Source organism: Oncorhynchus kisutch, linkage group LG22, assembly GCF_002021735.2.
Source record: "Oncorhynchus kisutch isolate 150728-3 linkage group LG22, Okis_V2, whole genome shotgun sequence".
Taxonomy (NCBI): Eukaryota; Metazoa; Chordata; class Actinopteri; order Salmoniformes; family Salmonidae; genus Oncorhynchus; species Oncorhynchus kisutch.
This window is the reverse complement of record NC_034195.2, coordinates 24,127,717-24,153,830: the sequence shown is the minus strand read 5'-3', so window position 1 is coordinate 24,153,830 and position 26,114 is coordinate 24,127,717. Positions and strand designations below refer to the sequence as shown.

Genomic DNA, 26,114 nt, shown 5'->3' with positions numbered 1-26,114 from the left:
TATTTAAATCTGTCTTCTCCTGTAGTTCATAGGTGATGATCAGATGACCTATTTATCTGGTCAGTCTGATGCAAGGTAACGATGTCCAGAGTTAGTACAGGGGCTGATGTGTTGTAAGTGCTCTTACTGCCCCACTGTAGAAAAGAAGACCCAGAAAACCACCATTTTTTCATGTTGCTTTTATTTTCACAACAGCATGTGATTAAAAACAGTCCATCACACACACTGAGGTTTTAAGTAGTAAGGAGAGAGTGCTTACAACCAATGACAGTCATAATACTAATGAGGATACTATTGGTAATAATGATAGTAACACTGATGGTACCATCAGTCTGTTGTCGGTATATGTTGTTGTGCACAAGAGACCTCTAATGAAGAGCTGGAGATGAAACCATCAAAACACTGCAACAGCATAGATGCTTCATAAGAGACCATTCAGTTATCACTAGAAGCCACTCTTCGTAAGAGACCATTCAGTTATCACTAGAAGCCACTCTTCATAAGAGACCATTCAGTTATCACTAGAAGCCACTCAAGCCAGACCCGATGAACTCAAATACATTCAAAACTATCCATTACGGAATAATACTATCAGGGACAGCAGAGTTGAAAAGGATTTCTCACCTTTTACACAGTCAGTTCCCCACAGTGTACACAGCAATCAAACAACATATTGGGGAACATACTGTATCCTTAAGCACGTTGGGCTAAAACGTGGCGTTCAGCTTCAATGTGCTAGCTTTATTGTTACAGTAGATATGGGTTTTGTCCTGTTGTATAAACAGTTATTACAAAAGTAATTGGGAGTAACTGAATCAAAGTTATGTCCAATCATTAGAACAATGTCCATTGTGTTTGATTTTCTTTGAGTATGTATTGCACATTTTATTTCTGGCGTAGTCAGTAGGATCACCCAGGAAAGTGTTGGGTATACTTACTAAGAAACATTCCATGTAAAACACAGACATAAGGTGGAGACATGTTTTAACCACTAGACACAATGCCATCGGCTGTCATCTTGAACACGATACCTCAGCAGATACGAATCACAGACACAATGGCAAAACACTGATTGAGAAGAGCAAATGAATACAACCATAGTCATCAACTTTACCCATTTCTAGTCACAGATAAGAGTTGATTTTCTTTAATCTCTAGATAATGAGTTGTTTAAAAAGCAACAGCATAAAGGAAGCCTCTACGTGGCTCCAAGAGAAAGGCAGAGTGAATCATATGGGTCCAGAAGGCACAGCTCTCAGCCAGGCGAGACCAGAGGGGGTGGGTATAATATAAGGTGTATGGTCTAAGTCAGAGAAGACATTTGAAGCCCTCAGAATATGTGTATGTGTGTAAGAGACATGGCTGACACGCTGTTATGATCACAATAGCAGTACCCATAGTAGGGTAGGGTTTGTGTGAATGTCCTGTGCAGACTAAATCAAGCTTAAGGTAGCACACGTGTACTGAGGTTTATGGTGCACTGCAGGAAAGGTATGTCCAACACTGGGACAAGGCACGCAAGCATGGATGTGTGTGTGTGTTGTCACATTGCTGTAAATTTCTGATATGTGTCTATTTTGTTTATGAGAGGGGTCTAACTGAAAATCTCACTTTGACAACACTAAGTAAATCACACAATTTTGTTTACAGCACTCTCTCACACACACTAGTAAGGAGTGAGGGCTTATAAAAACTCACTGGCACTCCGTAGATGTCCTTAAAGTATGTGTGTCAGGTAGAGACACATACCTGAAACAAAACAAAAATTCCACACAGAACTGAGTATGTATAGGAATCAGTTACAGTGATCTGCCCAACTCAATGTCAGAGTGTCAGATAAGAACTCCATGATGTGCAAAGGATAGATATAATACAAGTATATCATGTAGTTAATAATGGTATTTACCATATTTATGATATCATCATAGGATTACACAACAGCAGAAATCCTTGACTGAATGTCACATTGCCAAACTGGCTAATAACTACTGCAGCCAGGACTAAAGACAGTTTTTACATTTAACTAAACTAGCAGACGCCCTTATCCAGAGCTAGTTACAAAAGCAATAGGGTTAAGTGTGTTGCTCAAGAGCACAGACAGATTTCTAACCGAGTCAGCTCAGGGATTTGAACCAGCAACCTTTCAGTTACTGGCCGACACTCTTAATTGCTAGACTACCTGCCTAGACTACCCGCTAAGCTACCTATCTTTTTAGAGTTCCTAAACTCTGATCTGAAAATATAGTGGCATTTTTTACTAGCAGTCGGGTTAGTTATGTTGTGCCATATTACTTTCCATTATCAAGTGGCCATCATTAGACACAGAGTAGGCAGCCTTCAGTTTGTCCTATGTACATATAATGTATGGGCCTCAGAGTGATGCAGTATCCCTTAACAGGCAGCAGGAGGCAGCAGGTCATTTTAGTGTGAGCTCTTTGTACTCAGTCCTATACTTAGTGGTATTAGCTCTAAATGACCAAGAACATTGTGTGAACGGTGTATGTGTGGAAGAGTGTGTGTGTATGTTAATGAGTGAGTAGTGTTAGTCTTATCGCGATATGTCTGCTTGTGTTGTTGTTGACCATGTGTAAGCCTCTCCCCAATCCACCTAATTAGCAGGATGATTAGTCACTTAAAATGGTTAAAACAAATCAAACGGTTAATACTGTATATGTGGTCAAATCCCTGTGGGCCGTACATACCTTCAACATGATAGTCATATAATTACAACAGTAAGCCTCTGGACTTCCAATCACGGAAACTTCAACTACCTAGTACTCCCAGCTCCGAGGGGCAAGGGGGCTTTAACAGCAGCTATACAGGTGGGTGTGAACACGGCAGGGGTAGATCAGTGTCCGTCACTTGTTGCCATGACATTTAGGGTGGTGGCTACAGAGTGGGCGGGGGGCTGAGTCTCTGGGTGTGAGACCCCTAAGGCGTGTGATGACTCAACCCCCTGCGGATGAGCAGGAGGTGGGATTGTGGATGGGACTGGTTCACAGGTCCATACAGTGGCTAGGCCAGACTTCTCCTCCCCCACTACATTATTCCTATAGTTCTGTCCGTTCATTTCTCCTCAGGGCTGAGGGCTATGGAGGTAGGCCTGTTGGGGGCAGAGTGTGTAGTCACATGTAGTTCCACTCACAACCATCAGCAACTTACCCTCCTGCACAATGGGAACAGGGTCATCAGGCAACGTATGATCTAGTGTTATGGAACCCTCTCTATGCAAATCACAAAGAAACAGATAACTAAGCACATAAAGATGGTGGCGATGGTTACTCTAGTGTTCCTGTAAGCCAGCCCACCACACCTCCAGCCCTCACTTTCCTGGAAAAACTTGGATCTTTCCGGCCTTCGCTAGCGAGTCGATGATCTGGGCCTCGTAGTCTGCGTCATGTACCCCTGTTTTCCGAAACTCTCCAGAGTAGCGGTTCTGCTCCCAATAGTGGTGCCAGTTGCCTCGACTGTCAGCGCCAAAGCCAAAAACATTCACCTGGAAAACAAGACCAAGGTTTTCAAACATTACAGATAGACCAACAAATCCGGTTCATGTCAATCCTAACAGACCGAGAGACACGTGTGTGTGTGTGTGTGTGTGTGTGTGTGTGTGTGTGTGTGTGTGTGTGTGTGTGTGTGTGTGTGTGTGTGTGAGTGCCTCACTTCGTCGCACACGTGCAGAGCGAAGAACAGAACCAGCATGCCTGTGGAGGGGTAGCGTCCGTGGTGCCTGGTCCAGCGGTCATGGATGTACTTGAAGAAGGCTGGGTTAAAAATCTGAACCTGTGGAGATAAACAGTTTGTAAAGAGTTGACTTACCATTTATTAATAATTCTTCCAACATTTGTAAATGTCACTAAGAAATCACTAAATAGCCATTTATGATAATGAATAAGGTGTTTGATCATAGTATGTCCACAATTTTTTCATTATTAATAATGCTCTAATAATGTACCAGTTATAAAGGAGTTATTGTCAATTCATAAGATTATTTCTAAGGTATTTATATATATCATGAATGGGATATTTATAAATTGTGAAATGAATGCATTTGTAAATGTCATTACATACACTTACTTCTTCAGTTGTTGATTAATGTAGAGCCTTAAGGAACATTTAATTTCAACATTTCTTTTTACAAAAGCTGGCTACATTAGTAGACAATACCTAAAGCTCCACCCACAGCTAGAAATAACCTAAAACATGATATGGTCAAATAAAAAGTATGCAATACAAGGTAGAACATCTATTTCAATTAAAAACAGAGCATCTACAGAATCGCATTAATTTCTTCCTTGAACAATTTCAGTTATATTTACTAAGGTTCACAATTGCAGCAATTAACAAAGACCTGATAAATCACAAGTGATCATCAACCATCGGCAACTTGCACTTGACCCAAAAGCATATGTGCAGTGCCATATGGCCGTTTAACACTGAAATAGCCAGGCCTCGATTAATAAAAATAGCTGGCAATGACACAGCCTTGGGGCAGCTACATTTTAACAGAGCCATTTTTTCCCTTCGTTTAGGCAGGTCTAAAGAAACATTAGGATATTAAGACTTTTGCACATTTTTGGTTGACTGAGTGAGGGAAATGCTGCAAATTATGAGGACTCGATGTATTGTGGGGCGGCAGTGTAGCCTAGTGGTTAGAGCGTTGGGCTAGTAACCGGAAGGTTGCAAGTTCAAATCCCTGAGCTGACAAGGTACAAATCTGTCGTTCTGCCCCTGAACATGCAGTTAACCCACTGTTCCTAGGCCGTCATTGAAAATAAGAATTTGTTCTTAACTGACTTGCCTGGTTAAATAAAGGTAAAATAAAATAAATAAAAAATTGTGAAAGATGAGGATTGTAAATACTGCTTTGATGTCATACAAGCAAGCCAAACACCTGTCCAAATGTACATTTCCATATCATAAAAGTCATGTCATATACAGTGTCAACGTTTATGATCATTATGTTTGTACACTTATAAGATGACATAGCGTCATCCCTTAGGTTATTCTGAACAGAATGAGCCTGCTTGTCTACTGTGAAGAAAATTGGCGCGACACATGCACCTGTATGCAAATTATGATCCGTTTCCATGAATTGCATTGTGAAAGCCTATCTATCGTATTGTATAACTTAGCTAGTCGTTCTGGCTAATAGAATAAGCTTTTAAATTATGCCCACCGGACCCTTATTTCGATTTATAATGGACCCCTTTTGTATTGCATGTGTGATATCAGGGATGCAGGGCTGTGTTCCAAACGAAACAACTACAAGTGTGCTTGCTCTAGTTCCTCAACAGCACAGCTACACTCTTAGAATAAAAGGTGCTATCTAGCACCTAAACGGGTTCTTCAACTACAATTATGTTCCGTTGAAAAGTACCATTGACTGATACATATAAGAGATCGGAGAGATTCTGATGATGGACGTAGTACCTTGTCTTTGTCCACCCGTAGAAACTGCTTCACAGGGGCGTAGGTACTGAGAGAGAGAGGGAGAGATGAAACACTCTTTTATCCTTTACTTTCTAAATTGCTTTTAAGTGATTGAATGATTCACAGATGGCACGTTCCCATGTTTCCACAGAGAGAGTGCTCTGTTGATGATGTGCTCTGACCTGGACTGGGAGGAGAGAGCGAAGAGAGAGCGAGAGAGAGAGTGGCACTGTGCTTGTGAAGGTGTGAAGCAGCAGGTCACTTTGAACATGTGAACAAAATCTGCTAGTGTGAAAACGTGTGTGTGTTAAAGCAATATAAATGGAGCTGGATTGAGTTTGAATGTGTAGGACTGTGTGTGTGTGTGTATGTGTGTGTGTGTGTGTGTGTCCATGCGTAAATGCACGTGTGTGTGTGAGCATTGCTCTTACAAGCGGATCTGTCCAGTGGAGAGTGCGCTGGTGATCCACAGCAGGTCCAGGGTCTTGAAGGGCACCAGGACGAAGCTGACATTGGCTGCCAGGTTCTTGGCACTCTCTGGGTACATGAAGTGGTGAGTGGTGTGGCTGCCTGCATCCTCCTCATAGCCCACCGTGGGAGCCAGGTTGATCCTGAAGGACACAGACAGGACAGACACAGGGAATTAGACCATGCTGGAAGTAACTCCAAAGACAGACAGACAGACAGACAGACTAGTAGCTGGTTGGGCCCACGCAGGCAGGCTTCAGAAGGCAGCAAATGGCTGCTGATCCCTGGATGCTGTGCTGAGTTTCATTACTGTTATTTATCCACCCACACACATTCTACTGTCATTAAAAACACTCTCTCTTTCCCCTCTTTCATATGCAAACCCACTGCCATGCTTAGATATTGTCACTGATTGTCTCCATCCCTGTCCATGGATTGCATATGTGTTATGTGTGTGTGCAATTGTATAGTGGACTGTATGCATGGCTGTGCATGTGTAATGTTTGTGTGAGTATATGCTATGTATGTGTCTGTCGGTCTGTGTGTGTTTGCAGACAGACAGGGAGAGGGATTAGCTCAGTAGGATTTAGTGCATTACCGTTATAATCTATATGTTTTGCTGCCTTTATCTTCTTAAGACACAAAGCTGCAGCCGAGGGAGAGCTGCTGGTCACATGACCAATTATCCAGCCAATGAGGGAAGATTTCATCAAACATAATCAGACTCAAGACATCAGCAGAACCAATTGTTGAGGACACCCTACGCCCCCTCCCCACCCACCATAAGGGTACACAATGTTCTGCAGAGATACGAAAGCTTACAATCGTAGTATTATACACGGTATAATACAACTTAATTAACAGCTAATAAACAGATTTAGAAAACAAGCATCCTCTTTCTCTCCCACCCCCTCTCCTTCCCTTCCTCACCTCATGATGTAGTTGTGGCCGTCTATGGTGGGCCCATACCCAGCCCCACGCATGTTGCCTGAGTTCCCCACCACTGCACAGCGCAGGCAGCGAGCGGGGTCCCAAGAGCCGTAGGGGGAGCGGCCTGGGATCACCTGGAACAGCCGCAGCAGCACCTGCTGGATAGTGTGGGGCTTGAACTGAGGCTGCAGCATCTACATGCAGGGGGCGACAGAGAGGCAGCACGGTCAGGAGAGCAGGCAGGGGCAGTACCATAGACTCATATGGGAGGACAGGCCACTGAAACTGGCTGAGGAGAGGGGGATGGGATGGGAGAAGAAGAGGTGGTTCTGAGGGCAGAAAAGGACACTCTTTCCTCCACCAGGATGTCGAAATAGGGCAGAGGGGGAGGGTGTAGTAGTGATTCATGAAAATAAGAATAGGAAACTGAATATTTAAATAAACGTGAAAAGAGGTGAGATGTTTTGGGGGGAAATGGATGAGGGAGGACATCTATGTATAAACACTGAAGGTGAAAATGAGAGGCTGTTGTTCAACACCTGGCTATCTGAGCGCCTCCCAACAAAGAAACAGAATAGTTCCATCAGACTATTGGCACCTCCTTCAAATACCTCTCCCACCAGCAACCCTGTTTCTCTCTCTCGCACAACTGCTCCCCCCTGCCACCTCCTCCCCAATTCTGTTTCCCCTACATGACCCTCTCACTGTCTCTCTCTTTTCCTCTCTCCCCATTGCTCCCCCTCTATCCTTTCCTCTTTCTCTCTTACTCCCTCTCTCATCTCTCTCCCTCTCCTCGATGCCAACGCCTGGCACTGCACAGCAGATTTCTGCAGGGTCACTAATTCTTGGCAGATGTTTAGTGGGCACTGCTGCTGCCAGACAGTGTCTTTCCTGCTCTGCTCCTCTCAGGCTTCATTGTAGAGAAACTATGACTATACTCTTCATTGCACCTCTCCCTTATACCAGGTATATACACTGAGTGGCGCAGCGGTCTAAGGCCAGTCCCTGGTTTGAATCCAGGCTGTATCACAGGCTGTATCACTGCCTAGAAGGCCAGCATCCTGGAATCGCCTCTTCACGGTTGACATTGAGACCGGTGTTTTCCGGGTACTATTTAATGAAGCTGCCAGTTGAGGACTTGTGAGGTGTCTGTTTCTCAAACTAGACAATCTAATGTCCTCTTGCTCAGTTGTGCAACGAGGCCTCCCACTCCTCTTTCTATTCTGGTTAGTGCCAGTTTGCGCTGTTCTGTGAAGGGAGTAGTAAACAGCGTTGTACGAGATATTCAGTTTCTTGGCAATTTCTCGCACGGAATAGCCTTAATTTCTAAGAACAAGAATAGACTCACGAGTTTCAGAAGAAAGTTATTTGTTTCTGGCCATTTTGAGCCTGTAATCGAACCCACAAATGCTGATGCTCCAGATACTAAACTAGTCTAAAGAAGGCCAGTTTTATTGCTTCTTTAACAACAGTTTTCAGCTGTGCTAACATAATTGCAAAAGGGTTTTCTAATGATCAATTAGCCTTTTAAATTATAAACTTGGATTAGCTAAGCAATGGTTGTTGATAGTGGCCCTCGGTACGCCTATGTAGATATTCCATTTAAAAAATCTGCCGTTTCCAGCTACAATAGTCATTTACAACATTGACAACGTCTACACTGTATTTCTGATCAATTTGATGTTATTTTAATGGACAAAAAATGTGCTTTTCTTTCATAAAGAAGGACATTTCTAAGTGACCCCAAACTTTTGAACTGTAGTGTATGTTATTTACCTTTGTGTAGCATAAGATCAATCAATCAATGTGCATGCAAAGAACACATTGAAACAACCCCCCAAAAAAATACCCACAATAGAGCATGTTGGGAAATATGACAGATGGTCAAGGTTTTTGCGAGTTTGTGCTGATTGTACTGTACCTTTATATCCAAAATATTGGGTAGAAAAGTGGACCATTATACTAGATTATCAACACATGTACCCTAAAAGGCACTGAATAGAGATTATATGTGTATGTCTGAAGGTACATTATGTGTATTTTGATATTTTTGTACCCCCGAGAACAATACTGTACTCTAATTGTACCCTTTTTTTGAGAGTGTAAGGGGCCAGCACTCTCCTCAAAGACTAGCCAATTCCATAAGAGATATGTTCCTAAAACAATATCTTCTAACCAACTCAAAATTGCAGACTTTTGACTTTACAGGAGATGCATTAATCCTAATCTATGCACTCCTTCACCTTTCCCTACCTCATTAGTTCCTCCTCTCTCTAATCTCGTTTACTTTACACTGTTTCGGCACTGGCCGGTCTACTTCTGTTTACAATCTCACCTAATTATCTAGTGGGATATATATAAAGCCAGCAGCTCAAGGACGTGACGCTAAATAGGCTAAACCTCTGAACTCCCACCTCCTCTACGTTAGTGTTAGAAATAACAACCTCTTTTATCCAAGTGATCACATTGGCTTGATTTCCTGACAGTAATTCAAACAGAACTTCCAAGGACATTTACAGCTCTGTCTTCTTTTAATATGATTGGCAGAGCTGCTCTCATTCTTTCCATGGAGACCAGGAGAACGAAAGAGGATGGGTAAAATGGAGTAAAAATAGGTGGTGTTCAACTGGATCACTTACCACCCACCAATAGTAGACATCTGAAGGCAGCTGGATGTTGTCCCGTGTCCACACGGGGGAAATGTCCGGGTCGTAGTTCTCATCAAACCAGTCCGACACCCCAGGGTCTCCCACACAGCGGGGGCAGGCACATGTCTTCTCCTGCTGGGTGCCCTCTAGAGGGCTTAGCTGGTGGGCACCAGCGTAGTTGGGCACTAGTTTAACTCGGCGAGACTCCTCCCATCCGGGTGGGTCCAGGTAGGGCAGGCCGACGCCCCCCCTCAGGGAGATGGAGAAGAAGAGGGAGGTGAGAAAGACCAGGCCCAGGGAGCCCAGCAGCACCCACACCCTCAGTGAGCACCGCATGCCCCCTCCTCCACCGTCGCTAGACCCCGACCGACACCCCCGCTCCACGCTGGCCCCGCCTGTCAACCAGGGCCTCAGCTTCCCTGACCTCTGGCCCCTCGCCCCCCTAGGGCCGCCCCACACCCAGCCCCAACCCCAGCGCCCCTCCCGGTGCTGGGTGACGGACGGCACCCGCCCCCCCCACTGCCATGCACCGCTCCCTGCCACTGTCCCCACCCTACTGGCCTCAGCTCCACTCAGCGTGCAGGCTGGCTCACACTGGCTCAGAGAGAACACTCTTCCAGTCCGTCAAACAGAGAGAGGGAGAGCCGCTGCACCACAGTGTGTCTCTCAGTGTCTCACTCTAAACAGTTTCTCCCAGAGTTGTGTGTTGCTCCCTTCACTCTCTGTCTCTCCACACGTGGCTGCCGCTCTTCACACCTTCCACCCAGCCCCGACTTTCCACACACAGCACTGCTCAAGTCCTGGATGGGAGCTCCAGCAGAGTGTCTGCACATAAAAAACTGACGAACTCAACACAAATTGTACACTGTTAGTCTGAGAACCTGTCAGAGCCTATCACGCTCCGTTAACCTTGGTTAGCAGTCGTATCCACCTACAGTGATATCCATGGTAAAAGTCAGGTACTGAGTCATTAGTGTCATCTCAGAGTAGCAGAGCTACTCAGGACCTTGGGTTCAGCTCTGAAACATAGGGTCTGGAGCCCTGTAGTCTAGTTCTCATTGAGGCTGTGAGTGGTGTGTGTCCCTGTGTTGGCAGACTGAGCATCTACCAGCCCTTCTAATGCCCTGGGTCCAGGTTCTCTGTCTAAATTCCAGTGGTTTTCAGCCAGAGTAAAAACAGAATACAGTAAAACCCCCAAAGTAATCAAAGCATTCTGACCATAATGACAAAGGGGACTGACCCAGAATCTTAAGAAAAGTAGATATGGTGACCTTAAAACAGCTTACCAATGAATGATCTCCAAGGAACCGTGAGGCAATGAGTGACTGGATTGAAAAAAAAGATAAACCAATCAAAATCAAAAAATCACATCACTCCATCTGGCGCTGATCGTCAAACAGGACAGCAGGGAAGCGAGGGGGGCTCAGTAGCTGTCCAGCAGTGGAGATTATTTGTGTATATGTGTATGTGTGTGAGGCTGGGCCACTGCCTGCCAGTAGCAGGAGCAGTAGGGTTTAATTGAATTCTGCGGTGTGGTGTTGGTGGAAGTACAGATTGTGTCAGGATAATGTGCCCTGACCTGCTGTTCTGCCTAATCTGTAATCTCGATGCTGCGGTCGCCTGCCCACCACAGTGCCCGCTCTCTGCCAGCCAGATGCCAACCTTCTGCCCAGTGGCCCTCCAGTGCCCTTCAGAGTGGTTTAGTCCTGCTGTTAGCCAGTCCTTGGCTGTATGTGTGTCCACCTCTCGATCCCTGACACAAAGACAGCCTCACAGGGAAACAGAGGACCAGATAGACACCGTGGCCCCTGTAGCTCCTATATCTCCTGCTCCCTATCTACTTGTTTCCAGATCCCTGTCCCCCTGAGACACCAACACACTGTTGTTCAGGAAGCAGTAGACCCCTGGAGAGAGGAGATAAAATAAGTGAGGGTGTGAATCAATAGTGCATTTATAACACACAGGCATTGTGGTGATTCCCAGGAATATAGATACTGACATTTACCTTGGTATTTGACTTTATGACAGTATTTGATTTTAAAGCTTTTGTGTCGTTCAAGGTATTGTGTCTGCTGTGAAGAAAGCCACGTCTGAGCCCCTCTCGGCCTTTACTCTTTCACTTGGTCTTTCTAAACTAACACACAAAACAGAAGTAGAATTTGTCCTCACAGTATAGCAGATTCTCCATCTCCCATATTCCCCTGCTTCAGCCTAAAACCACTTTCCATCTCTACTGCTTATGCTCTTTGACTTCCTCTTTCCTCCCAAACACCTAATTTCCCTCTCATTCTCAGGCTTGTCTCTGAGGACAGAACAGAGGATGTGCTTCTATCTTTGGGCCTCTCCTAGGAGCTTATAGATGAAAAGAGAATGTCTCTACAGTATGGCTGAGGCACTCTGCTGCCAAAGACCAGAGATGACATGTAGAAAGAAAGAGACAATCACCAAATAATGTTCCACAGTGACTCGACCATAATATGCTGGCAATTATGCAACCACAATACAATACAGAGCTCACAGAGAGCAACAGTGTAGGTAAGATCTTGGGCAAATCCATTTGAATTCAATCCCTTTTTGATTTGAACTAAATGTTCCATAGTAGGGTCAATTGAGCCATTTTTTACATTCAGCATCTCTCCGTCAAGGGAAATATAGTATTCTTTCTATCAAAGATATCTACATATATTTCAAGATTTTGTGTATCCTTGGAAATAATCAGAATTCATGTAAACATGACAGTTTATTTCCCAAACACAATTCAACACAATCACAATCACTTTTTTGTCTTTAAATAATTGAAGCGTCCTTTAACACAAGCTTAACACCAAACAAACACTTAGTGCTTTATTATTATTATTATTATTATTGTTGACCTTGTTGTTAGCTCATATCCCAGTGATAATGCCATGCATTACATCTGGGAGGAAAACACATCTATTTGCTCAACTTACCCCAAGGCAAACATTTGACTATATCAGCCCACACAGCTACAAGGATGGACTTTCATGCTAGGTTTAGGAACTCATATTCAAGCTTATAGAGACCCCAACTGAAGGGTATAATTTTAAAATGATCTCCTTTGGTTTAGATACGAGCAACACAAAAAATGTATATGAATTGGTGAAAATCATATTTTCCCCCACAACCTGCTTACATTTGAGTCATTTAGCAGACACTTTTATCCAGAGTGACTTACAGTAGTGAGTGGATACATTTTCACACTGGTCCCCCGTGGGAATCAAACCCACAACCCTGGAGTTGCAAGCACCATGCTCTACCAACTGAGCTACACAGGACCATAGGAGACCTATTGAAATAATAGAAATATAGATAATAGAATAGACATGACCATTTAAGTTGACATTCAAAGGTGGGTGGACCGGCAGCCATCTTTTTGGTAGTAATTATAAGTAAAAGGTCAATTTAATTTGAATGGTGTACCAACTAAATTGCAGTGGTCTGAAGGGATAGGTCCATTCTATTAATTATATTTCTATGATTGAATTGACACCAACCCTGTACTCCAGAGTACGTTGTGTCTGAACTGATGGCGGCACAACAAAACACCTCAGTAAAGTAGAGTCTACACGTTTTTAGATCATTTACGTTGAAAGTAAAAAAAAATTTATTATACAACAGCTTGACAACCCTATTTTCCAGTGATGAACACATGCATATCTCATGGTATGGCGGGGTATGACAAATGGGTCAACTTTCGGACCACTTCTTCCATGGGCAAACATGTATGGCAGGTTTTGTTTAAATCAAACGGGATGCTGTCAAATAGTGATTGATTTCAAATGGATTTACCCCCTTACATAGACATATGGTTGTGCAGTAACACCTGTTGTAATTACAATGTTTGAGCTATTGGTAAAAGGTGTATCAGTGTCTGTACTCTGTTCTCTGTTAACATGGCACTATGGCTTTCACCAAAGAGGAGACTCCAGGTTTCCATGACTACCAGAATAATAGACTGGACTGCTTCTTTGTGCGGTCAGCAGAGATGTGTGTAACACTCACTGAATAAAATTTACAGAAAGACAAGGAAAGACTAACAGACGGAAAAGACTTATGAGCAACAAACACTTCATAGTTTACAAGTGGGCCAGCCTGGGCTTCCCAAAACAATAGCATACAGCACACACTAATACTCAGGAAGAAGAGATCAGTCAAGTACACACTGGCAGTGGAACAGCCTAGCTCCACTGAACTAAACAGGTGGCTATGGCAGGCTGCTGGGTACTGCTGCCTCAGCTTCAGATTCATTTATAGGCACTGTGATTCCATGTGGGCGTAGTGCTAAAAGCTCCAATAATGCCTTGCATTGTTCCCAATTAGAAAAAAATATATATCTTAGATTACATATTCACCAGCAAGCATTGCATTTGTTCCTTAAAGCTGTGGAGCCTACTTAAGGATCCTTGAGAACAGGGACATCAAAAAAGAGCAAGAAAGAGAGAAGGAGAGGGAGAGAGATTGAAAGGAGCGTGGAAGATGGAGGGAGAGTCAGGAGAGAGGTTTGAGACTTGAGTGATTGCTGTAGAGAGATACGCTATATCTATCTTCATGTGACAGGAAGATACAGCACAAGCAACAACCACAGGCTTGGCTCTGGTCTCACTCACTGCTCCTGTATGATGCAGTGGTCATGGTGCATGTCAAGTCCGCGAGTGACCGCACCCTCAGTCGTCTCTTCCGTTAACCCACACAGTGCATGTGCACACACACACAAAGTAAGACTCTTTGTTCCATCTCTGTCCTGATTTTGTACATGGGGTTGTGGGGGTCTGGGGGCGTGAGGTGCCTCTGTTGCCCTGGAAACATTGACTCACAGCTGGCTGCCATGGCATTGTAGCAAAAAGAAGTGATGAAAAAAATACTTCAACAGTAGACGTTGTATCATGACACAAGGCGAGGCCCAGATGCAGACAAAGGAGGCAAATGGTTGGAGTCTTACAAAGTTTATTAATCCAAAAGGAATAGGCAAGAGAATGACAGACCTAGCCACGGTGACAGACCTAGCCACGGTGACAGACCTAGCCACGGTGACAGACCTAGCCACGGTGACAGACTTAGCCACGGTGACAGACCTAGCCACGGTGACAGACCTAGCCACGGTGACAGACCTAGCCACGGTGACAGACCTAGCCACGGTGACAGACCTAGCCACGGTGACAGACCTAGCCACGGTGACAGACTTAGCCACGGTGACAGACCTAGCCACGGTGACAGACCTAGCCACGGTGACAGACCTAGCCACAGTGACAGACCTAGCCACAGCGAGAGCTCCAGAGGAGTATTGTGCTGTCTCTTAGGTTTTTGTATGACCCTCGCTATGGCATTGTTACGGAGCCTCCGTGCTGATTCAGAGACCCTCTGCTGTCAGAATACTGCTGTCCTCTATCACAAACCACCAGCTCAACTGTATGAAGCAGTAACAGTGCTCAGATAATACAAAGTAGATGAGACAGTATGTGAGTTAGTGAGAAGAAATATAATTTGTCTGTGTATACATGAGTTCTTATTTGTGGAATATGGCACAGTAGGCATATTTCATAATTAGCTGTTTTATCATGGATATGCTATATTTCATACCACTTAAAACTGATTTTAGACTTCAGATTTTTAAACTCTATAAATGTTCTCTGTAGTCCTGATGTCCTCTCCTCTTCCCTCCACAGTGCTTACTGTTCAATAAGTCCTAGCTTGGAGGTCTGTTCTCTGAGGACTGACCAGCTACTGCTGAGTGTGTGAGTCAGCTCAGCTCCCTGCTCTGTTCAAAGCCATAACACTGTAATGCAGCCTGGCTACTGTCAGAGGAGAAGCCACTTAGCAGGACAATGGATACCACCAGATAGCCAGTGTACTGACTCACTTTATTAAATACCAACAATGTAAAATTACCTACTTAATTTCCAGATTCTCCACGAATTATCATAATTTTATCAAATTCAACCAATGGTGACTGCGGGTGCTCGATGAGCAATAATGCAAGGCAGACGTTCCATTGTTAAGGATCATTGGTATTTCATTGTTGTTGAATTAGGGTTGTGATATTTTTAGCTGTCCTTGACAAAATTGCAGAAACAAATGTGTGGCAATAAAGCACAGCTGAATAGAGGATGAATAGAGAATCAATTGAGGCTTCACACAGAGGGCTCTTAAAGGTCAAGTACGCCTCCCTCCCTTGCTGTCCTGTTCCTCCTCCCACATCATCCCTCCTAACTCTCTCTCTCTCTCAACCGAGTGGCCCCTTTAACCTTCTCATTGTCGATCCTCACCTCATATCACATTTCTCAATCATTTCACTGTGTCACATTCTGTCCCTTTGCCATATTCAATTCCTTTCTATCTTCATTACTCAATACAGCAATCTAATATTGCTCCTTCATCGCTCTCTCCCTCTGCCTCTCTTCCTGCCAGTTTGTGACCATTGAAGGTTCTCACAGACTCCCAGGTCTGGGGCCCGTTGCCAGGGCCCGCCGCAGAGCCCATCCATCCAGTGGAAAGCAGGGGTGACAGAGTCCTGGAACGCAGCCTCAGCTAGTCTGGGCTGGTCTGACACAGTTAACCCCTAGCTGGCTCACTCACTACCACTTAGGATACAGTGGGCATGTTATGAGCATGGCCTACCTGAAAAAAGCACAGTTATACTGGATTAGCCTAAAACGGGCGGTATATGCAAATGCAATGAATATTGTAAAACCCAAGAGACTAAACATGTACAATTACCCAATGAAAAGGAAAACAGTGGTAGGCTACAAGATGGGGTGGATAGGATATCAAGGTCTGAAGTTCCCCTGTAAATAAAAGGTGTGTGTGTGTGTGTGTGGGAGAAATGGGATATTAGATTCATGAAGCGTCTCTACTCCTGCCAGGCTTGAGCACACATCAAATTTCCCAGGTGAGGACAAACTTGTTACTGACAGGATCAAAAGCCTGACTGCACAAAGCCATCACATTTTCTGTAAGCTGATGTGATGGCTGTCTCTGCAAGGAGACTATCCCATCTGTTAGGAATCCAGAGCCAGTTACGGCAGTAGCTGAGTGTGAAAACACACACACACACACACACACACACACACACACACACACACACACACACTGGAAGCATTTAGCTTTTTTAAAGACGGGCATGGGTATAAAATAAATACAGTTTGCCACTTTCTGCTTCAAAAAGGGGTTTCCTAAAGTGGAATTAGGAGGGATGTCCTAGTCCAACTACGTGTTGTTACAGATAGCTATGCAACCCGGATTGCCTTGAACTGCATGTTGTCTCAATGAGCCCCACGTCAATATATCTACCTCTCTATCGGACATCAGTCTGCATGAGAACCTGCCTATTTACAGCACACTTACAGAGGTCCTTGTGCACAAAGATGTTACAGTAGGTTACTTCGCAATTGAATCATTGTGTGAATAACCTATTTTAGGTTGTGATGGAGGATGCTCCGTACAGTAACCTACTTAGAACTCTCGCCGGACACATTTTAACAGCACTCTGTATGGCCTCAGAAGTGAGTAACCTAGTTACAGCTGTGTCTATAGGACTTCTGCTGGCACTTTCAATTCCCTGGGTAGCATATTATTAACCTAGTAAAATATCAAATTGATGAATGTTGTTGAGCTCAATTGGAAAATACTTCAGAGTGGACTATATAAGTCTACATGTCTAGCTCTGTACAAAATGTTTTTAAAAATCCTCAACGGTGCAACAGAAAATCCTGTCCCACTGGGCACAGGCGTCAGTTCAACGTCTAGTTTTGATTTACATTTGGTCGAGTTGTCAACTAACGTGAAATCCTCCCCAAAATTCACCATGTCATTTGATTTAGGTTCAAATTTGGGTGAAAAAAATATGAAATTCCCTTACTTTGATGACTTTTTAAAAATGCAATTCAGTTTTCCATGTTCATTCAACGTCATCACATGAATCAACGTTTCCACATGACGTGGAACTGTTGATTCAACCAGTTTTTGCCCAGTGGGGTAACACTTTAATTAAGGTACAATTTAAGGGGATTGTAAAGGGATTTATTATAGTGAGCTAAATATTAGTTAATATATATACTGCACAAAAATATAAAAACATAACACGCAACAATTTCAAAGATTTTACTGAGTTACAGTTATTTTAAGGAAATCATTCAATTGAAATAAATTCATTAGACCCTAATCTATGGATTTCACATGACAGGGAATACAGATGGGCCTTAAAATAAAGGTAGGGGTGTGGATCAGAAAGCCAGTCAGTATCTGGTGTGACCACCATTTGCCTCATGCAGTGTGACACATCTCTTTCTCATAGAGCTGATCATGGCTGTTGACTGTGGCCTGTGAAATGTTGTCCCACTCCTCTTCAATGGCTGGTCGAAAGTTGCCGGATATCGGCCAGAACTGGAACACGCTGTCGTACATTTTGATCCAGAGCATCCCAAACATGCTCAATGGGTGACATGTCTAGTGAGTATGCAGGCCTTGGAAGAACTGGGACAATTTCAGCTTCTAGGAATTATGTACAGATCCTTGCGACACGGGGCTGTGCATTATCATGCTGAAACATGAGGTGATGGAGGCGGATGAATGGCACGACAATGGGCCTCAGGATCTCGTCACAGTATCTCTGTGCATTCAAATTTATAAATCCCAAGGGGTGGCAGGGTAGCCTAGTGGTTAGAGCGTTGGACTAGTAACCGGAAGGTTGCAAGTTCAAACCCCCGAGCTGACAAGGTACAAATCTGTCCTTCTGTCCCTGAACAGGCAGTTAACCCACTGTTCCTAAACTGTCATTGAAAACAAGAATTTGTTCTTAACTAACTTGCCAAGTTAAATAAAGGTAAACAACAAATAGTTACACTATGGTTAATAATGTGATTATCATTTTGGTGCTTGTCAAATAAGGTTTATACATGGCTGCACAGTTAGTAGTCCTTTATGGTAAGTTAGCTGAATGCTCTATAGGTCCTGGGCAGTATCACTGACAGTGTAGTCCCAGAACTGGATATTGAATTTGAGCCGAGACCTCAGCACCATATGGGTCAATGAGCACAGGCTCAAACTGACTCACTTAGTCTCTTATCTATTCCAACAAACCATGGGCTGAATGTCTCCTAAATTCTGTCGGTCCCATCATTAATTAGGCTGAAGAAAATGCATGTTCGATAAAATCAACAATTATTCACATCTCAATAACACATTCCTACACACAGCTTACTGCTACTATGTATTTTAATTATGTGTGTGTGTGTGCTAATTACAACGTAACTGTTATTTGATGTAAACATTATTTGACTGAGTAAAAAAAAACTACTGAAATGAAACAGTGACAATACCAAATATAGTAAATAGGGTATGGCAAATAGCCAATGATTGACACAATCTGGACCATTGAGCCGGATGCCCGTGAGCCTACGCTTTGACATTCGAAGAATTTTGCGACAGGGATTTGTATTTCAAAGCTCCTCACGGAATGTTTAGGCTATACATACATTCCTAGAGTGCTAAGTGGAAATCCAATTCACTAAGCTATACTTCATCTGCCACAACACCTATGGCTATTAAGGCTATGTGCAATTAGGGCTATTGGTAGGGTATGTGCACCTATTTAGACATTTCTAACGTATACAGACCTAATTTTCATAAGACATATTCATTTCTCATGTGATGTTTTATGACTTTGCTTACACCATTTTTTTCCTGTGAGATAAAAATATTTGATCAAACGTGAAAAGTCCAGTCTGGGCTAAATGGGTAGTGAATGTTCCCTTTAAGCCCATGGGGGTTCCTAATAAGCCCACCTCTTCAATAATCCATTTTAATTCATTTCCAAATGTTAAAAAAAGTACAAACAGACATGTCGTATGTAAGCTTAAATTATAATCATCTCCCCTTAACATATTAAAATCAATTGATCCTTACTATTCACCATGGAAGAAGCATTCATAACAGGGGGTGTGTTAATCGTATCCGCCAAGATCAATTTGGGCTCAGGGTTTTGTTCTTGCCAACCAGTACACACCTGATTCAACTAATCATAGACTTGCGTTAGCTGAATCAGGTGTGCTATTGCTTGGTTAGACCGCAAACCTGAACCCACAATGGCCCTCTGTGGATAAGAAGCCATGCAACAAAAACCATAACACACCCAACTTTCAATAAATTATCTGAAAGCTGATTCACATTTGCAGGACTGCTATTCTTATGAATTAGTTCAACTGGTCTTCCTAAAGCCTGTCTGAAGACAGTTTCTAGTCTCCCTCTCTACTGTTGTATGACAAAGTTACATGTGGTGAACCAAAAAATAGAAACACCTGGATGAATTAGGGACAACAATATGACAATGCCACGGCCTTAACTGCATCCAATAGTCATCTTCTTGTCCCTTGTTTCCATTTTGCTCCACTACTTGTAGGTCTTTTATCCCCGATATCCTTCATGCTAAACACATTCTTCTCTCCCTGCATCAAACGTCTTAGAGAGAGTACAGAGGCTTTTAATTGTTCTTCATTTTTATATTTTTATTTAACCTTTATTTAACTAGGCAGGTCAGTTAAGAACAAATTCTTAATTACAATGACAGCCTACCAAAAGCCAAAAGGCCCCCTGAAGGACGGGGGATGGGATTAAAAATACAAATTAAATACAAAATATAGGACAAAACACACAATCACGACAAGAGAGACAACACAACACTACATAAAGACAACAATGAATTCATCTTGGCAAAGGCACCACGAATAGATGCATGGTATTTTAATCTATTTAAATCTGAAGGAAAAAAATGTATGCTCAGGTTTATTGAATATTAGGGATATCAACACCCTATCCCCATGTGTTTCAATACAAACTAGGCTTAATAGGAGCATACTGGGCCTAATAGGTGTTACGGCTTTCTAGTTGTGATGAAGGAGAGTCGGACCAAACTGCAGCGTGTCGATTGCATCCATATTTATTCAAACAAACGTAACAAGGAATAAACACTAAACACTACAAAACAATAAACGTAAAGAAAACCGAAACAGCCTATACTTGTGTAACCTAACACGTAGACAGGAACAAAGACACTAAGGAAAATCACCCACGACAAACTCAAAGAATATGGCTGCCTAAATATGGTTCCCAATCAGAGACAACCATAAGCACCTGCCTCTGATTGAGAATCACTCCAGACAGCCATAGACCTTGCTAGATAACCCCACTAGCTACCATCCCAAATATATACACACCAAAACCCCAAGACAAAACACACCACAATACAAAAACTCCATGCCACACCCTGGCCTGACCAAATACATAAAGATAAACACAAAATACTTTGACCAGGGCGTGACAATAGGAGCATACTGGGCCTAAAAGGAGCATACTGGGCCTAAAAGGAGCATACTGGGCCTAATTGTAACAACAGTGATTTATGGTGAAAAATACAGAATAGCAAAGTCTACTCTAAACTCAGCAAAAAAAAGAAACGTCCCTTTTTCAGGACCCTGTCTTTCAAAGATAATTAGTAAAAATCCAAAAACTTCATAGATCTTCATTGTAAAGGGTTTAAACACTGTTTCCCATGCTTGTTCAATGAACCATAAACAATTAATGAACATGCACCTGTGGAACGGTCGTTAAGACACTAACAGTTTTCAGACGGTAGGCAATTAAGGTCACAGTTATGAAAACTTAGGACACTAAAGAGGCCTTTCTACGGACTCTGAAAAACACAAAAAGAAAGATTCCCAGGGTCCCTGCTCATCTGCGTGAACGTGCCTTAGGCATGCTGCAAGGAGGCATGAGGACTGTAGATGTGGCCAGGACAATAAATTGCAATGTCCGTACTGTGAGACGCCTAAGACAGCACTACAGGGAGACAGGACGGACAGCTGATCGTCCTCGCAGTGGCAGACCACGTGTAACAACACCTGCACAGGATCAGTACATCCGAGCATCACACCTGCGGGACAGGTACAGAATGGCAACAACAACTGACCGAGTAACACCAGGAACGCACAATCCCTCCATCAGTGCTCAGACTGTCCGCAATAGGCTGAGAGAGGCTGGACTGAGGGCTTGTAGGCCTGTTGTAAGGCAGGTCCTCACTAGACATCACCGGCAACAATTTCGCTTATGGGCACAAACCCAACGTCGCTGGACCAGACAGGAATGGCGAAAAGTGTTCTTCACTGACGAATCGCGGTTTTGTCTCACCAGGGATGATGGTCGGATTCACGTTTATTGTCGAAGGAATGATGCGTTACACCGAGGCCTGTACTCTGAAGCGGGATCGATTTGCAGGTGGAGGTTCTGTCATGGTCTGTGGCGGTGTGTCACAGCATCATCGGACTGAGCTTGTTGTCATTGCAGGCAATCTCAACGCTGTGCGTTACAGGGAAGACATCCTCCTCCCTCATGTGGTACCCTTCCTGCAGGCTCATCTTGACATGACCCTCCAGCATGACAATGCCACCAGCCATACTGCTCATTCTGTGAGTGATTTCCTGCAAGACAGGAATGCCAGTGTTCTGCCATGGCCAGCGAAGAGCCCGGATCTCAATCCCATTGAGCAAGTCTGGGACCTGTTGGATCGGAGGGTGAGGGCTAGGGCCATTCCCCCCAGAAATGTCCGGGAACTTGCAGATGCCTTGGTGGAAGATATTTAAATATTTACACATGTTAGGTTTGCTGAAGATGAACGCAGTTGACAGTGAGAGGACGTTAAGTTTATTTGGAAACGAATGGTTTGGGGTATAAATATACACTATAGACTACAATATTATGCAAAGTTAGTATTGACAATATTGAACAATATTTATTTATTTACATTCTGTATAGAGAGGGTGCTTTTTGTGGTGCTACTGTACCCTTTAAGCCCAGCTGAGATAAATGTCACACCCCTCGACTTTTTCGACATTTTGTTATGTTACAGTCTGAATTTTTCAATTGAGAGTATTTGTTACTGGTCTACACACAATACCCCATAATGTCAAAGTGGAATAACGTTTTTCAAGATGTTATTTTTACTAATGAATTAAAAATGAAACGCTAAAATGTCAATAAGTATTCAACCCCCTTTGTTATGGCAAGCCTAAATCAGTTCAGGAGTAAATATGTGCTTAACAAGTAACATAATTAGCTGCATGGACTGCCTCTGTGTGCAATAACAGTGTTAAACATATTTTTTTTTATTACTACCACATCTGTACCCCACACATAGAATTATCTGTAAGTTCCCTCAGTCAAGCAGTGAATTTCAAACACAGATTAAACCACAAATACCAGGGAGGTTTTTCCAATGCCTCACAAAGGGCACATATTGGTAAAGCAGACATTGAATATCCCTTTGAGAATGGTGAAGTTATAAATTGAACTGTGGATGGTGTATCAATACACCCAGTCACTACAACGATATAGATGTCCTTCCTAACTCAGTTGTCGGAGAGGAAGAAAGCCTGTATGAAAATATGGTAAGCAAATATACTAGAGTTGCATACCAAGAAGAGACAGTGAATGATCCTGAGTGGCCGAGTTACAGTTTTGACTGAAATCTATGGCAAAACCTGAAAATGGTTGTCTAGCAATGACCAACAAACAATTTGACTGAGCTTGAAGAATTTTGAAAATAATACTTGGGCAAATGATGCACAATCCAGGTGTGGGAGCTCTTAGAGACTTACCCAGAAAGACTCAAAGCTGTAATTGCTGCCAAAGCTGCTTCTACAAAGAATTGACTCAGGGGTGTGTAAAGGAGATACTTCTGTATTTCATTTTCAATACATTTGCTAACATTTCTAAAACCAAGTTATGCTGCCACTGTATTGACTGTGACATGTGGTACGACTGCTAGCATGAAAAACCCATATTTTCAATTGGCAAGAAATAGTGATGAATACCCATATAGTATGCTATCATGTGCATATATCAAACACATTAATCTATTAGTTCTACATTATGATCACTTATCTAAGAAGGTACAATTGAGAGTCGTCTCCACACCAACGTTCTTTTGAAACTTTGAAATTGGCCACAAATAGGAACTTACACATAACTGTCAATAACTTAATAACAAAACATCTTATTGACCTATAATAATAACTGGTATGGATACCACAACCACATTGAAACATTAAATAGCAGAACATTAAATAGAGACCGCCCCCATCCACATCGACGGGGCTACCGTGGAGTGGGTCGAGAGCTTCAAGTTCCTCTGGGTCAAAATCACTAAGGACTTAAAATGGTCCATACATGCGCACAGTCGTGAAAAAGGCGTGACAGCGCCTCTTACCCCTCAAGAGGGTGAAAAAGTTTGGCAATGGACCTCAAATCCTCAAAAGGTTCTCCAGCTTCACCATTAAGAGCTTCTTGACTGGTTGCATCATTGCTTGGTATGGCAACAGCACCGCCCTCGATTGCATGGCGCGACAGATCATGTTTTGGACAGCCCAAGACATCACTGGGGCCGAGCTCCCTGCCATCCAGGACATCACTGGGGCTGAGCTCCCTGCCATCCAGGACATCACTGGGGCTGAGCTCCCTGCCATCCAGGACATCACTGGGGCTGAGCTCCCTGCCATCCAGGACATCACTGGGGCTGAGCTCCCTGCCATCCAGGACATCACTGGGGCTGAGCTCCCTGCCATCCAGGACATCACTGGGGCTGAGCTCCCTGCCATCCAGGACATCACTGGGGCCGAGCTCCCTGCCATCCAGGACATCACTGGGGCCGAGCTCCCTGCCATCCAGGACATCACTGGGGCTGAGCTCCGTGCCATCCAGGACATCACTGGGGCTGAGCTCCGTGCCATCCAGGACATCACTGGGGCCGAGCTCCTTGCCATCCAGGACATCACTGAGGCCGAGCTCCCTATCATCCAGGACATCACTGGGGCCGAGCTCCCTGCCATCCAGGATATCACTGGGACCGAGCTCTGTGCCATCCAGGATATCACTGAGGCCGAGCTCCGTGCCATCCAGGATATCACTGGGGCCGAGCTCCGTGCCATCCAGGATATCACTGGGGCCGAGCTCTGTGCCATCCAGGATATCACTGGGGCCGAGCTCCGTGCCATCCAGGATATCACTGGGGCCGAGCTCTGTGCCATCCAGGACATCTATATCCCCAAGCAGCAAGACTGCTAAATAACTAACAAAATGACTAGACTAACTGTATTTGATTTTTAAAATCATGCACACTGACAGGCCTCACCACACTCCAACACACACATAACATGCACACACATGTATACTGACTCAACACACATGCACACACACACTCACATACAATCTTCATTTATGCTTCTCCTACTCTGTTAATCATACATCCTGATGCCTAGTCATCTTACCCCTATACATATGTAAATCACTCCAGTATTCCTGCACATTGCAAATATGCTATTATTTGTATTTATTGTGTGTTTTTGTTCTGCCTTATGTTATTTATTAGTGAAAACTTGATATTGATTACTGCATTGTTGGGTTTAGAGCTTGCAAAAATGCATTTCACTGTACTTGTGCACATGACATAAAAAATTGAAACTTGAAGCTCGCATGCATGATTCTAAATGATGAAGTGAATTTGAAATGGACAATACAAACGTGTAGGCCTAATATGTCGCGTGCCCATAAACTTTTCCAATTCCTGGTGCAACAAAGTAACCAAGCCTGAGCCTCCACGCTTGACCTAAAACATTGTTGCCTACCAGTTGAGATGCACGCATCATAGGTTATTACTGTTAATTGCAGTGTCCCTACAACCCGTCACCCGAGCACTTGCCCTCCATCCTTCATGGCACTGCTGTATCTTAGCAACACTGGCAGATCGATGGGGCAGTTCAGAAATTGAACAACACCCTGTTTAAAACTGAGAGCTGAGAACAAGATACAAAGAAACGAGATATCCTACATTGGCGACCACGAAACCGATGCATTAAACGGAAATAGACTATATCCCCAACATCTCGTAATTCTTTCACAAATCTAGGCTTTTCATTCAACCCCAACACATCCTAATGAATAGTCTAATGAAAATGTAATTCAAGCAGTATTCTTGAAAGCCTTACCTTGTAAATCTGATTTCGCCAGCTTCTAAACCTCGAAAGCCATCACCAATCTGTGCTGTCTCCCCCCCCCAAAAAAGATATTCTAATTTAATTTGTCGTATGCATCTAACGATAGGCTATGTGTTTGCCTCTATGTACTCACGTTGTCGGAATGTAAATTAGTTTCCACTCTAAGCTACAATGAATGTATCAAAGTGAGAGAGGAAACCGTCTGACGAGCATTAGGCAAATTTCATCATGATATGTCGTATTCAGCCTGTGCAGTGACGAATCCAGATGTGAGCCTATATTGTGAAATGTAGTCTAGGTAAAATACAAAATATTTTGAGGCAGTTTCTTTTCCTGGTAAAAACACATCCCTGCCTTAAATTCGACAGGTAGGGCAGTGTTTCAGCGAGGAAGGATCCAGTTTCTTAGCTCAAACCCCGATGGCTGTGGCAGCTCCCGAAAAATAGAGATCCGCATTCCACTAGTATTCTGCCAGCAGCACAAACGAAAACGTCACTTTGCATGATAATGACGAGTCATTAAAAATAAAAGCCCACATTTTAAAACATTGCCATGTGAATAACTCACAAAAAAAACA

General features: G+C 43.5%; 1 protein-coding gene across 4 annotated transcripts; it reads right to left on the bottom strand.

Moving 5' to 3' along the window:
• Nucleotides 1-167: 167 nt before the first annotated feature.
• st3gal2 (ST3 beta-galactoside alpha-2,3-sialyltransferase 2) lies at nt 168-25,992 on the bottom strand. Of its 4 annotated transcripts, none has more exons than XM_031801841.1 (9): nt 25,529-25,992; nt 11,059-11,383; nt 10,766-10,804; nt 9,471-10,326; nt 6,832-7,025; nt 5,865-6,044; nt 5,434-5,479; nt 3,664-3,783; nt 168-3,496 (listed from the first exon to the last, which is right to left on the bottom strand). In XM_031801841.1, exons 4-9 carry the CDS (start codon nt 9,813-9,815, stop codon nt 3,323-3,325), a joined length of 1,059 nt encoding a protein of 352 aa, XP_031657701.1. In that variant the 5' UTR covers nt 9,816-10,326; nt 10,766-10,804; nt 11,059-11,383; nt 25,529-25,992; the 3' UTR covers nt 168-3,322. The 4 variants fall into 4 exon arrangements, with proteins under 4 accessions (XP_031657701.1, XP_031657702.1, XP_031657700.1 ...); XM_031801842.1 differs by having other exon boundaries at nt 9,471-10,304; XM_031801840.1 differs by having other exon boundaries at nt 9,471-10,804.
• Nucleotides 25,993-26,114: the final 122 nt, after the last annotated feature.